The sequence below is a fragment of the Vicia villosa genome, unplaced genomic scaffold (assembly GCF_029867415.1).
Source record: "Vicia villosa cultivar HV-30 ecotype Madison, WI unplaced genomic scaffold, Vvil1.0 scaffold7, whole genome shotgun sequence".
Lineage (NCBI taxonomy): Eukaryota > Viridiplantae > Streptophyta > Magnoliopsida > Fabales > Fabaceae > Vicia > Vicia villosa.
The window spans coordinates 7,820-23,572 of NW_026706810.1; the positions used below are offsets into that span (position 1 = coordinate 7,820).

Here is a 15,753-nt window from a genome sequence, read left to right on the forward strand (position 1 = left end):
CATAATTGAGAAGATAGACACACTTTTTAGAGAGAAACTTGCAGTGAGCATATTTTTCATCTATCATTTAACTAGTACAAAAAAACAATTTATAATGAAGTATAACTTATTGGTTTTATTACCAAATCACAGTAATTTTATCTTTATGAAAAACAAAAAGATGGATTTGCTGAAAAAGAAGAAGGTACTTAATCGTGCACGTATATGATGATAAAAAAAGAAGTGATTATGACACATGTGAAAACTTCTGTATATTTTGCTTGCTTACCTCTTAAACACATAGCAACCTAAAATAAAACCATTCCTTAGCATTAATAAATACTCTACTATTCATACACCAATTTTTCTTTTTTATGAATTTACTAATAAACTATTATACTCTTACAGTTTTTAATATGTGTGATATTAAGATAAATATATCTCTCTTTCAGCTATTAAGAATTCACCTTTAAAAAGTTATGATTAAAATGACATGCATTATGCGATAAATAAAGTTTCACTTTTACACTCTTAATAAAGAAAAAAGATGGTGTTTTATGAAAATAAAATAAAGATAAAGATGATAATGGTCTAATAAAAGTGAGTATGTCACTTTCTCTTATTCTAATTAGTGCTTAATGAATCATTAATGATTCATCAAATATCCATTTATGGAATCTATACCATGCACGAACGTAACACTATATATAACCAGTTACTACTTCATATAGACAAGACAACAAGCATTTGCATATTGTGATTACTTGTGAGAAAATGGAGACAGAAAGCCGGCTCCAAGTTTCATCAATTTCAAGTCAGCACAAAGAAGGAACATCTTTTATCAAAACTTGTTTCAATGGACTCAACGCCATAGCAGGTCTCTCTTTCTTTTTAAATTATTATATTAATATTCTATTAGAGTAGGCTCAAACTTTGGAGAGTCTTTAAGTAAGTAGCCGAATTTAACTTCAGTTGAGTCGTGAATTTTTTTAAAGAGTCATATTCAATAATAAATTTACAGTAGAATATGTGTATGGTGGCTCTTTTTGCGATAGCGTAATCATAAAAAAGTGTGAGGGTCTATGCTGAGGATCTGTATTGTAGGTCGCTGAGGGCTTGTGTTGTAGGCTATCTTGTACATCCTCGACGGCCTTAATTCTAACGGGAATAATAATGTACATTTTCAGGAATTGGAATCCTCTCAATGCCATATGCAATTTCTCAAGGAGGATGGATAAGTTTCATGCTTCTGATTATTTTTGCCATGATATGTTGGTACACAGCTATACTTCTAGGAAGGTGCATGAATCAACAACCACTAATCAAATCCTATACTGACATAGCCATGGCTGCTTTTGGCTACAAAGGAAGAGCTTTGATAGCAACTTTCTTCTATCTAGAGCTTTTTTTAATTCTTGTGGAGCTTCTTATATTAGAAGGTGACAATTTGGACAAGCTGTTTCCAAATATGAGCTTCACAATGGTTGAACTTAAAATTGGAAGTAAAAGTGGCTTTGTATTAATCACTGCTTTGATAGTATTGCCAACAACTTGGCTGAGAAGCTTGGGAGCTTTGGCCTATATATCTTTTGGTGGGATAGTAACTTCTTTGGTTTTGATTGGTTGTATTGTGTGGGTGGGTGAAGTGGATGGTGTTGGGTTTCATGAAAGAGGAAAGTTAGTGAATTTGGGAGGTTTGTCTACTTCTATGAGCCTTTTTGCTTTCTGTTACTGTGCTCATGCATTGATGCCAACAATATGCAATTCTATGAAGGATAGAAATCAGTTTTCTAAGGTCAGTACTTTGCCCTTGAAATCACATTTTTTTTAATCTAAAGTATGTTTTGTTCTAGTGATGAAAAAGTAATTAAATTAAATTTAAAGTGATTTATCTTTTGTTACAATTCAATAAAAATGAGTTGCGTAATAAATGGGAGTTTTCAATTTTACATGAATTTATTCAAAATTAAATCATTTTATCTTTAATTCAGTGAGAATCAATTTTCCAAAAATTAAATCACTCAAAACAATTTTCTTCATTTAGAGTATATCCAAACAGAGTTTAGTGGCAACAAGCAGAGCCGTTTTAAATTTTTAAAGACTTTGTATTGGTTAGTTATGGTTCAAGTATGAAAAATCAAATAGAGTTTTATTTAGTTATGGTTTAACCATGAGATATTTATTATGAAGCCCTATTTACCTACAAATTTATCTTGAAAAACCTGACACTTTGTGCTATAATCTATCTTCCACACCTTCAAAGACGACCCCGACAATGAGTTAATATGATATCTAAATTTTAAAATGATTTCAAATTGATAATCATTCACATCAATCCTTTTAAATTAGTCAATTTACTTAAAAATTATCTCAAGAAAAAATTAATATGATCAACAATTTTTAATTTTAAGTATCATTTAAAAGTTTCAATATTTGCATAAATTAAACTTCTTTCTCTAAAATTTGAAAAACTAAATATGTAATTCACTTTGTTAGATTGTTATTTGATTGACAAGATTCACCTCTAGAAAATAAGCATGAAAATGACTTAATATTTATGAAACATGCTCATTTCAATCACAACACCAACATTGATATGACGACATCGATAATAATTTGAATAAATAAATAAATTAAATTTAATCATAAGTGTTAGCGTAGATGTTTGACGCAAACACATGTTTTTTTTCAGAGTAATTTTAAATCCAAGAGGAAGCCACTTTTCCTTTGTCTTTGTCTTGATTTTTCTTATGAAAATGATATTATGCTAATTGCAGGTTTTGCTGGTTTGCTTTGTTGCAAGCACGGCTATTTATGGAACCATAGCAATACTAGGCTACATGATGTTTGGAGATAATTTGAAATCTCAAGTCACATTAAATCTACCAACAAATAAAATAAGTACAAAAATAGCAATATATACCACAGTAATTAATCCTTTCACAAAGTATGCTATTATAATCACTCCAATAATGAATGCCATTGAGGAAAAATGGCATCTGTGCAAGAGAAGACCTATCAGCATTCTCATTAGAACCACCATTGTGGTCAGCAGTGTACTAGTGGCACTATTTGTTCCATTTTTTGGATACATTATGGCATTTATTGGTGCTTTCTTGAGTGTGGCCATCTCATTATTGTTTCCTTGTCTCTGCTACTTGAAGATGCACAAAGCTGCAAGGAGATTGGGGTTAGAGTTGATTATAATTATAGCAATTATAGTCATTGGTACATTTATTGGAATACAAGGTACCTATATTTCAGTTGTGCAAATAGTAAATAATGTAAAAACATGAAGGTTCTTGCAAATTTGAATATCAGCATAGTTCCAATTTGACTAGTAAAGTAAGCATTTCTCCTTCTTAATAATATAAGGGAAATGCTAACAAGTGCCCCAGGGGCACTCTTTAATAGCTTTAAAAAGTAAGTTTTTCTTGGAAATATGCGTAATTAATGCATCGAAAATTGAAATGGTGAACTTTTGAAAGAATATTTTCTTTATTTAGAATGCTTAAAGAGTGCCCCTGGGGCACTCGTTAGCATGACCCATAATATAATAAGGGAAATGCTAATATGTGCCCCAAGGGCACATGATAATGATATATTTATAGAAATGTTTTTTTTGGAACGCGTGTATTCAATGTATCGAAATTTTAAAAATGACTTTATTGCATTTAATTACATCTAACTTTTTCTAATTATAGTATCCTTAACATGTGCCCTTAGGGCACATGTTAGCATGACCCATTCCTTCGCTTTTCAGAACAAATAAATGCACTATAACAACATTTGTATTATATCAAATTAGCACAAAAATATGATGATTAAGGCACCAAGCTGAAGTTCTTAATTAGATTCATTTATATTTTGGTGACCATAACCTTTTTAAATAAAAATTAACTTCTCCTCTCCATTTGTATTTAATGTTACAGTTACTCTCAGCTAGGGGTATGAGTGTTTGCGGTGCGGTTGGGCGGTTTTTAAGTAAAAAGTAATCCGAACTCCAAGAAAAAAAAAGTGTACGGTTTGGTTTGGTTTGATTTTTAAAACCGAGCCAATCTAATGCGTTTTGGATTGGTTTGATTTTTTATTAAAAAAATTATTGAGTCATACATAAACATATAGATGACAACATAGTTTTATGTTTAGTCATTTGAGTTATCAAATAACAACAAAATTCATCATATGTAGACAACAACTTTTCATTTAATATACAAAAAATGAGATTAGAAAAAATAATGAAAAACATAAAATTGTAGCATAAAAAAATATAAAAAACGTTATAATAAAATAAGAAAAATAAAGGAGATGAAAGATTAGAGAAGAAACAAAAGAAAGAGAAGAAGAGATTAGAGATTGCAGGAGAAGAGGTGCATCAAAAACATAATTGAAATAGAGAACAATAGAAGAAAAATAATAAGATGAAAAAGAAAGAACATAAGAAATGAGAGATTAGAGAAGAAGATGCGAGGTGTACTTGAAAAAGAAGATGAGAAGAATGCATGATACGACTAGTAGAAATTTGAGAAGACTTAAATTGAAACCTTAAGTGTGGGGAAGAGAAATCACTCATAATAGTAAGGCTAAGGCATAATAGGTTTGAATTTGTGTTGTATGTGAGTTAAGTGAAGTTTGAGTTGTAACACAATGCGATTTGGTTCGATTTATAGAATACAAACCGCAAACTAAACCCCACGATTTTGGTAAAAAATAGTCCAAACACATCCTAACCAAATACGTTTTTTTGCGGTTTCAGTTTGGTTTGATTTTGCGATTTTATATTGGATCGGTTTGGTTTTGAATACCCCTACTCTCAGCTAAGCTCTATTGCAAGTACTCTACTCTTAGTGTTAACCTAACTAAAAGAGTTAGTGGTTAATGATTTTCTATGAAGCTCGGACACGGACACCACACACGACGCGGACACGAAGACACCGTTAATGTAAAAAATATAGGACACGGACATGACTATATATATTAACAAAATAATACAATTTATGAGCACAATTTAAAAGAGACTAAAATGAGAACGAACATTTATGTATATTTAAACTTAGTACTTCCAACCAACAAAAAAAAGGCTTAAATTGAATACTTTTAATTAAGAAAGAAAAAGAATGAGTATCGGAAGAGAAAAAGTGGAATTCCAATGGTGGCGATAGTAGAATATTGGTGAGCGATGAAGATAAAAAAACAAAGAAGATGAAAACAAACAGAAAAGATAAAAAAATAAGGAATACGAGTTGTTTTTTTTTTTCTAGTGGGGAAATAGAATATGAAAGGTAAAAAGTATTTTTTTTATTTTTTAAAATCACGAGAATTTGAGAGGTTGTAGTATTCTTTATTTGAAATAGTGTCTCGTATCCGTGTCTGTTGCATTTAATTTATTTTTTCTATTAGACAAACGTGTCGGATACGTGTCGTACGAGTGTCTGTGTCCGCTATGTGTCCGGTGCAGAGACACACCTTCTAATTGGCGTGTCGGAGCTTCATGGATAATTATAAATTTGGTTAGATGACAATTAGGTGTTAACTCTAATTTCATTATGTTATCTCTATAGCTTACTCTAGTTTAGCAGTTATGCTTCATATGTGTCATACCCCAAAATTTGCCCATCTTATTTCAGTCTATCTGACTTTCAAATACTCAAAGATATACAAGAAGGCAGCATACAGTCTCTCCTAAACAACAACCCTTAAATTAGGGTTTTGATCTTCTCAAAGTAAAATCAGTTTCTGATACCTCAAGTGGATCCCATGGTGGGGGCAATCCAGTCAAGATTTCAAGAATCCCTCAAATTCCAAATAGCCAGAGGCGTACATCCCAAGTGGATTTCAAACTATTTCCCGATCAATCTGGGGCAATCAAGTCAAGACAATCAGGGGCATGCATCCAAGTATATCTGAAGCTACTTCCCAATCAACATGGGACATTGTCCTGGGTCTATGATTACTAGGGGCATGTCACTCATAGTCCTCGCGAGTTGAATCTCTTCAAGTTCCTACTAGCTGGAGCAAAGTTATACAAGGCATGTTTAACGCTTCGATCAATACTCATCGTTGTGTTCCAATCAATACAAATCCAGGAACGACAGTTACTACGAACACTGGGGGCAATGTCCAAGACATCCATGTCTTCCCACAAAGCTGGTTTCACAGGAACATATCCCCACAGAGTAATCATTAAGAAGATATCTTCAAATGCTCTCGTCCCGACAAAGACATGGCTCCCCAACAGAGTTTACATCTTCAAACATTACCGGTTCTCCAACACGGTTTACTAACATCTTTTATCCCCAGTCAGGGTACATCAAATTACTATTCATCCCCAAGCAGAAATCATAAATCCCCAGCTGAGCATCTTCAAGATAAGATCAAACATCAAAATTACAATGACATGGAGATCCATCTTCTCAATCAAGATGTGTCAAATAGCATAAATCATAGTCATACGTCATAAATCATAAACATATTCATACATAACATACTAAGTTTCTCATTTATTTTGAGGGACTCATTACATAACACATGCATCATGACATTATATAAATTGCTACACCTATTGCAGAATACAGGTACAGACAAATAAACGAAATCTCCAACTTTCCAGGATCTAATTCAGCTACTACGAACGGTACTGACACGGTCAAACGATCGAAGATCTAATTCATTCACCACGAACGGTGATGACACGATCATTCTCAAAGATCTAATTCAGCTACTACGAACGGTACTGACACGATCATCCTCCAAGATCTAATTAATTTACCACGAACGGTGGTGACACGATCATTTTCAAAGATCTAATTCAGTTACTACGAACGGTACTGACACGGTCAGAGATCTAATTCCATCATCACGAATGGTGTGGACACGATCAATTACCTCCTCAGTCTAATTCAGTTACTACGAACGGTGTTGACACGACAAAAAGACCTAATTCCATCATCACGAACGGTGTGGACACGATCAACCTCCCGAAGTCTAATTCAGTTACTACGGACGGTGCTGACACGACAAGAGAACTAATTCTATCATCACGAGCGGTGTAGACACGATCATCTTTCCAAGAGATCTAATTCAGTTACTACGAAAGGTGCTGACATGATCAACATTCGAGGATCTAATTATATCACCACGAACGGTGCTGGTATAATTAAAGAGACAGACGGGCTTAATCATGACACTCAATTCAGAAAAGACCACGGCAACTGAGTCACGATAATGGAATCACGACAACTAAGTCACGACAACTGAGTCACGATAATGGAATCACGACAACTGAGTCACGATAATGGAATCATGACAACTGAGTCACGATAATGGAATCACGACAAATGAGTCACGACAACTGAGTCACGACAATTGAGTCACATATCTAATCCTGGTATTCAGTTCAAAAACAATCACGACGATGAAGTCACGACAATCGAGTCACGACAATATGACAATAGAGTCACAACAATTAATTCACTTCACATTCCTAACATCCAGATGGCATCTGTAAGCCCATCGCCGATAAATTATCTGTCAAACGCCCGGATGGCATCTTTAAGCCCATCTCCAACAAATATTTCTCAATACTTCGAGCTCAGATATAGTCTAATGTATGACTTATTCTGACTTTCGTATCTATCAGATCAGATGGCATCTTTAAGCCCGTCTCATACATCTTTTCCAACACTTGGACGACATCTTCAAGCCCGTCTCCGGTAAAAGTCCATGCTTCAGCAAGGGAAAATTCCTGGGTATTCTAGTGTTCAATCCTCTTCTACCTTCAGACTCCGACAGGCACACAAGCCAATCTACATCCTCAGGTATAAGAAGATTGAACAGGGGCAGCTGTCATACCCCAAAATTTGCCCATCATATTTAATCACATTTCAGTTTATCTGACTTTCAAATACTCAAAGATATACAAGAAGGCAGCATACAGTCTCTCCTAAACAACAACCCTCAAACTAGGGTTTTGATCTTCTCAAAGTAAAATCAGTTTCTGATACTAGGGGTGTTCGCGGTGCGGTTTGGTTCGGTTTTGAGCATAAAAGTCATCCTAACCGCGAGATAAAAATGCATGCAGTTCGGTTTGGTTCGGTTGATTTTTAAAAAGTCATCCAAACCAAACCAAACCAAACTAATGCGGTTAGATCGGTTCGGTGGACCGCGGTTTACACTATAAAATAAAATTGTACTAAAATAAAAGGAAAAAAAGAAAGTAATTCAATGTCAATATAATATATAATATTATACCATACAAAACAAATTATATTACAAGAACAATTATATTACAAGAACAATAGAGAACTAAAAATATATTATAAATGAAATATATATATTAGATAGTAGAGAATTACATATATATATATATATATATATATATATATATATATATATATATATATATATATATATATATATATATATATATATATATATATATGTAGCTCAATAAAATACAAAAACTAAGTGGATTATGCCAAAACTTAAGTTAATAAATTAATTATTAAAATTCAAAACGTGTGTGCAATTAGATTTGGAAAGATGATAAATTAATTATTAAAATTTAAAACTTAATTTAAATATGCGGTTTGGTTCGGTTTGGTTCGGTTTTGTGAAATAAAAACCGCAAACCAAACTGAACCGCGCGGTTTAGTCCAAAAATCATCCAAACCAAATGCGGTTTTTTGCGGTTTCGGTTTGGATTGGTTCGATTTGCGGTTTTGCTTTTGGATTGGTTCGGATACGATCACCCCTATCTGATACCTCAAGTGGATCCCATGGTCCTTCATATGCTTAGAGAATCCTCACATCAGGTTTCAAGCTCTGGTTCATAAGATTGCTCAGTCTACAGTTCAAATGATCAATAATCGACTGGTTGACCTAAAAGTCAAACTATGGTCAAACCACAGTCAAAATTTCTGACTTTGGGTCAACATCAACATTTTAAATGTTAGAATCATCATTTGATCAAGGGTTGATCATGATTCATCAAGGAGAGTTCAGAAATCAACAAAAGTACAAGTTACTAAATTAGGGCTTCTAAGTAAAAGTCAACCCAACTTTGACTGGCCACATCTCTCTCATACTTTATCAGAAATAACCCAACCAAAGCTACTCTCAAGGAAATTTCATTCTCTACAACTTTGATGTTTGGCCCAAGATCAAGAAATGCACCATTTGAGAGATATGGATCAAAACATTAAAGGTCCTCCAAGAGGTCAACAAAAAGTCATCTTTTTCAAAAGCTCATAACTTGAACATGGAAACTTCAATTAAGATGAAACCAAAAGGAGGTTTTATAATAGATCTTGAGCTTTCTAAAAAGGTCAAGAACACCTTTATAGGGTTAAAATTGAGAGCGATACACATGGTTAAAGTTGGGCAAAATTGAGAAAATGCATGAAGTGCAATGCGAATAATTTTGATCTTTTGAGCCCATGGACCTAAGTTTTGGTTTTTAAACTTAATCTTAAACCTATCCACGACCCATAGGCCCCTTCTATTTATTTTTATTATTATTATTATTTTTATTTATTTTTATTTTGAATTAAAACACTAAAATTCAATTTAAAATGGAATAAAATATTAGAAATAATCAAAGATTGGAATGAGATTATTTTTATGTCAAATATTGAACTCCCAAATCATGGTAAATAATTGGAAATTTGTGGAGATATGATTGGCAAGAGATTGACATAAAAATAGCAAATTTTCAATCAAATTTCAATCAACTTCTAACCATAAAAACACACGATTCTCTCCAAATATGGTGACCTAATTTGGTCCCTTATATATTCACAACATACATTCAGAATAGGGGACGAGATTGGAAGCCAAAAACAAAGGTTCAAGGGTTCAAAAAATCTCTCACAACTAGGGCACGATCAAGTTATTTTCTCAGCAAATCTCAGCCAATGCCAAGCCCCCATTCATCTTCCTAAGGTTCCTGGACGCGCAACCATACCCTTCTTGAAGCTCAAAGCATCGCAGAATCTCCATACTGAGGAGCACCGGTTTGCTTTTATTTTGAAAATCCAAACCTTTAATTTACGTTATTTTAATGAGTTTCATGCATACATGTGTGTTCATAATCATGCTTAGAACCGTTTGGAACCGTTACTTCGAAGGTTTAACGTAAGAATGAAGATTTGCCATTGATAGGGCAAATAAAAGCTCACGATCGTAATCCACGATACAGGCATTTTTAGTCGAAAATAATGCATCCATTGAATTCGTGACACACAAATTAGTGGATCTGGGTAGTTTTGCTTTTGTGTTTGACGCAATTTGCAGGTGTTTCGAAGAAGGGCTAATCGGAGGGGATAACCGGAACTGTATAGTTCCGGTGGCTGTGTCTTGCTGGAACGGTGACCCATGCGTGGAAGCTTACGATTGGCCCATTCAAAATCAGAGAACATGGTGCTGCGCGCGCAAGAACACCATTGGCCAGTCAAACCAATCCGTCTCTCTCTCCATCTCTTAGTGGCTGACGCAGGAGGCATGGGGCCCGGTTTGACTTGTTTCTTTTGAAATTGACAATTAATGTTAGGTTTTATATTTATATTATGCCAATCACCTTACTAACAACTTCGTAGCGCATCACAATTGGTAATACTTGGAGGCTGACGAACAAAGAGACGTGGGTTCAACTCCCAGCGTCCACAAATTTGTTTTTAACAAAGGCTATTTGAAGATCAGGTACGCACGCGCAGCAGGAGCCCACGATACACCACCAGCGCCAGCCATCAGACTCAATTCAATGGCTATCCAACGCATATGGAACGAAGGTCCACCATGGACCTCCAAAAGACTGTCACACCAGATCATTGCCCAGCTAAGTATTTACTTTTCTTTTTATTTTATTTTTGTTTTAAACCTTTATTTATTTCCTTTTGTTTTTATTTAATTTAAATGTTTTTATTATAATAATTTCACACAACTATTAATTTAATCGATACTCGATTTTTCTCACAAACATTAAAAATAATTATTTTATTTATAAGAAAAATTATTATCTATATATACTTTTAATTAATTTGTTAACCTCGAGACATTTATCAATCCTGATAGCTTTAGGTTTGTTGGTGGGTGTTATCCACTAACACACTTTTAAGCCTTGTAGACCTTGTAAGTCACAATAAGTTTTCTTACTAACCCTTTAGGGTTTATAAACTTTTTAGGGTTTGTAATCCATTAGGGTTTAAATAGAGCTAAGTTTCTAACCCTCTCTTAGCTAATTATCAGTTTAATTTTTATTTTGCCTCATGGAATTAAATAGGGTTTGTTTCAATATCAATGAATTCCACATACACTCGCTTCCCTATTATATTCTGTTAATTCTCAGATATCAGAGCCAATCAAGGATTCGAGGAAGATCAAGGTTCAAGATCGAGATGATGAAACTAATTATTGATTTCTCTTATTCTTCTGCCTTTTAATTTCCCCCATCCCCGCAGGTGTTTATTGTAATAGCGTAGGACATTTATCTTTCCGCCTTTAATTTCCGTATGATTTTAACTGCGTGGTTAGTAAATTAGGGAGTGCAAGATCATCAATCAAACGTTAGATCATTAACAATACAAGATTAAATATTCGAACTGAACCACGTGATTGTTGCACCCACGCACCTTTAGGGTAATCTCTCTTGTTGCCTTGTTGTTGCCTTATACTGTTGCATGTTGCCTCTAAATGTACTAAATAGTCGAGTCCCTCGATTCCGAGGATACCTAAAGCAATGTTGCCTTCAAAGTTATTGAAACTCCCTCGAAGCTGCCTCGGTAAAAATGTGATGATTGTCCCAATTGCTAAGGTATCCTCGCATGATGCCTTAAATGACTATTATATCCTTCCCTTAGACTACCTGCCCTCTTTATGGCATGGGACAGTCTTATGGTGAACGATTTCTCGATGACCCGCGCATCCAATTGAAAGGTTTCCTGCCCTCTTATGGCATGGATAGATCCTTTCGCCTGAAAAACTAAAAGAACGAATTTTCGAACTTAGGGTAGTTGCTACTAATTGCTTGATCTAATTCAAATTACTTTTTACACCTCTTTTCCAAATCAAATTCAGAAAGACTACGCTTACTCACAAGCTAAAGTTCTTCTTCAAAATCTTGTCTTATTCAAACTTTTCTCAAACTTTTCAAACAAATCAAACAAACAAGTGAGCTAAGCAATTAAGAGCCCATGGATAACCATGGATACAAAGGGTGCCTTACACCTTCCCTTTGTATAACTTACCCCCCGAACTCAAAATCTTTTCAAAAATTTCTTTCCTGTTCTTTTAGCCTTTCCTAATTGGATAAATTAAAAGTCGGTGGCGACTCTTGCTTACCGCAACATTTCTAAAGTCAGTTCACCGTATTACAATATGTATACAAACTGAATTCTTTTGTAGTGGTTTAAATCATTTAATACATAAATCATTTTCACAAGTTTTGTACAATGGTTCTCTCCATTTAAAAAATGATGAACATCATAAGAGTTCGTTGTTAACATAGTATTATTCACTGGTTGCGATCTTCTATAATTCTTCTTCATCTTCTTCACTGTGAATTTCTCTGATATGCTTTTGTTAGATGTCTTCGTGCTTTGAGAATAGAATCAACAGAACATCAATATTCAGTTGCAAAAAATTTGGGTTAAACTAACCAACCATTATTCTTAAATACTTTTGTTGGTCATCATAAAAAAGGGAGAGATTGTAGGAACAAATTTTTTTATATCCCTTAGGTTTTGATGATAATAAAGTGCTTAAAGAATAATTGGGTATATTAACTTTTGTTTAAGTGTGCAGGATCATAAACTTATAATTAACTTGGTTCTAACCTTGTTAAATAGCTTATAAAGAGAAGCTAAAGTCTAAGATTCGGAAGGATTAGAATCTGGTGACTCAGGCTCGGTATCTCTGCTTCTGGTAACAACTCATATTATGAAGACCTAGATTAAAAGTACCCAACCACTGATCTGTACTCTATCTCTAAAGTAGAACTATCTTATCAAGCCAGATTTTGGGAGAAAGTCAACTAGAGTTTATATAGTGTAAGCCTTAAGGAAAATTGACAAGACATCTTATGTCTGCTCCAACTCTTTGATAGATACCTAATATGAAGAAAGACGTGTTGGACAAAGTATTTACACAGAGGAAAAAAATCTTAACAGATAAACTTCCAAAGTCTCTCTCTTGAAAACTGCTTCTTAGCAAAGACACTTATGTAAGTGATCCTTCAACGACTCTTTTGTACAATTGAAAAACAACTCTGAACAGAAGGCTAAACTTTCATATATATATATATATATATATATATATATATATATATATACATATATATATATATATATACATATATATATATATATATATATATATATATATATATATTACCTCAAGTGTTAAAGTCTTTGTTTGTGTTGTATTCTATGTGAACCTCTTATTATTTATCAAGTGCATATTGTTGTCTATTCATTTAAAATGTTTGTTTAGAAGTTTAGTGGAAGCCTCTTACTAGGTTGCTTGAGCAAAGGAAGTCTTTTGCTAGGTTGTTTGAGCAAAAGTCTCTTTCTAAGATGCTTGAGCAAAGGAAGTTTCGGGCTAGATTACTTGAGCAGTTTGTAATTAATTTTTTATTATAGTGAAAATCACTTGTTGGACAAGGGGACTGGACTACTCTCAGTTTGTGGGAGGAACCAGGATAACTCTGTGTGATTTTACTCATTGTTTATGTTGTTTATATCTTTTTTCTATTATCAAACTCTGAAAATCAATTTCTGAACTTGTTTAGTTTCTGAAGCTGTTTTAAGAAGAAAAAAGAATTCATCATACACAATTTAACCCCTCATTCTTATGTATTTTTCTCACCTTCGGTGTTTTCTTACAATCATATTTGTGATGTCCATAACAACCACAATTGGAGGAAATGATGTATACACCTTCATATTGCACGTTGTACCAGTGGCCATTAACATTGGCATTTCCAACAACCGACAAGGTCACATCAATCTCCATGCAAATTCTCGCAAACCTTCCCCTCTCGCAAATCTCCATGCAAATACATGCAAATCGAATCCAAACTAGAGTCTTCCCTACTTTTGCGAGAGGAGATGAAAAGTTTAAAGTCCATCAAACCACTATCAAATAATGGTCAAACAACATCCACGGGCCTTCAAACAACTTTTCCCCTATATGCATGTATTTCTCACTTGAACATAAAGAAACCATTGTCAACGTCCATGGTCTCAAATCCTCTGGTAATTTTCCACATCTTCTTCAACCTATCCTTCGTCAAATGATAATTGTTTTCCCAAGGAGTTTAATGACTATCGCCTCATTTCAAGGGTTGCACAATTCCTAAAAAAAAATCTCATCCATCGTGACCTTTAGTAGCAATCGATTTCCTTGTTCAAGAGAGACTTTCATAAGTCATTTTTCAATCGGGTCTACTCTCTCATTCACAGTAGTGGCTCTTTACCCTTCAGTGAGAATATTCCAGAACGATGTCTAGGTGGTTTTGATGCACTTCCATTCGGTGGCTTAACCGACGACAGTGGTGTGGTAGTGCTCTATGCGAAAACTGAAAAAAAGTATGAATACATATCACATATTTTATTACACAAAAAAATTAAATTTAAATTTAAATTAAACCTTAAGAAAATACCATTGATATTTTTGATAAGTGTGCTCATTAAAAAAAAAAGACAAATAGTGCTAATAATAATTGAGGTTAAATATGTTTTGCTTTCTATAAAAAAATGTCAATATTTTAGTCCCTACAAAATTATTATATACGTAGTTTTAGTTCTACTGTTAAACCAATGTTTAGAATGTTTTAAAAAATTACTTGAAAAAGAAGGAACTTAAAATTTGATTTTTAAGTCGAAATTTTTATTAGTTTTATTGTTATCTTCTGAAAATTTAAAAAATTCATATTTAATTATTCTTATATTTAAAAAAAAATATGTATGAAAAAATATTAAAATTTAAAAAATAATTAAATCGTTTTTAAAATTTTAAAAAATAGCAGAAATTAAAATTACACCCATAAAAATTTTGTAACGACTAAAATATTTGTATTTTTTTTAATAGGACTAAAAATAAAATTTAAAATATTTATAAAGAAAAAAAATCTGACCTTAATAATAATAATAATAATAATAATAATAATAATAATAATAATTTGGCAAACTTTTGTCTATTGGTTAATACAAAGGGAAAACAATGAGAAATGGCCCATGGGTTTAATATTAAAAATTTTGACGCTACAACTTCCGATTCTCTTCACCCATGGCTCAGACGCCGGTATTGAACCCCACTACCCGCTTTCCACAGCCACCGGAACTGGTTTAACGAACCCGTCACTCCAGTTCCAACTCATCATCACAGACATAGATGATGAAGTTCAACTTGAAGTTCTTTCTCTGCAATGCCAATGCCATCATCATTCCCAACTCGCAACTTCAAGCGCTTCAAACCCACCGATCTGTGCCTCGTCAAACCCATAGATCAGCCGAAGGGTTGTGCTGTGGAATTCGTCGTCGCGCGAAGTTTGGGGTGGTTAGGTGGTTTCGCAATTGGATGAAATTGAAAAGGTTTGGGTTGGGTGTTTGGTTGGGCAATTGTTAGTAGATATTGATTTTCTGAATTATGTATAAAATATTTGACTTCGGTAAGGGTAAGGATATCATAGGTTGTTCTTATAAGTATATGATGTTTCTTAAGTTCCACATTATTGGTTGCTTTTTTGATTTTATCTGGAGATAACTTTTTGATTATTAA

At 33.6% G+C, this 15,753-nt stretch overlaps 1 protein-coding gene across 1 annotated transcript; it reads left to right on the top strand.

Moving 5' to 3' along the window:
- The first annotated feature begins 702 nt into the window (after positions 1–702).
- On the top strand, positions 703–3,288 carry LOC131643089 (amino acid transporter AVT1I-like). The gene is made up of 3 exons (XM_058913233.1): positions 703–856; positions 1,167–1,774; positions 2,757–3,288. Exons 1-3 carry the CDS (start codon positions 754–756, stop codon positions 3,273–3,275), a joined length of 1,230 nt encoding a protein of 409 aa, XP_058769216.1. The 5' UTR covers positions 703–753; the 3' UTR covers positions 3,276–3,288.
- Positions 3,289–15,753: the final 12,465 nt, after the last annotated feature.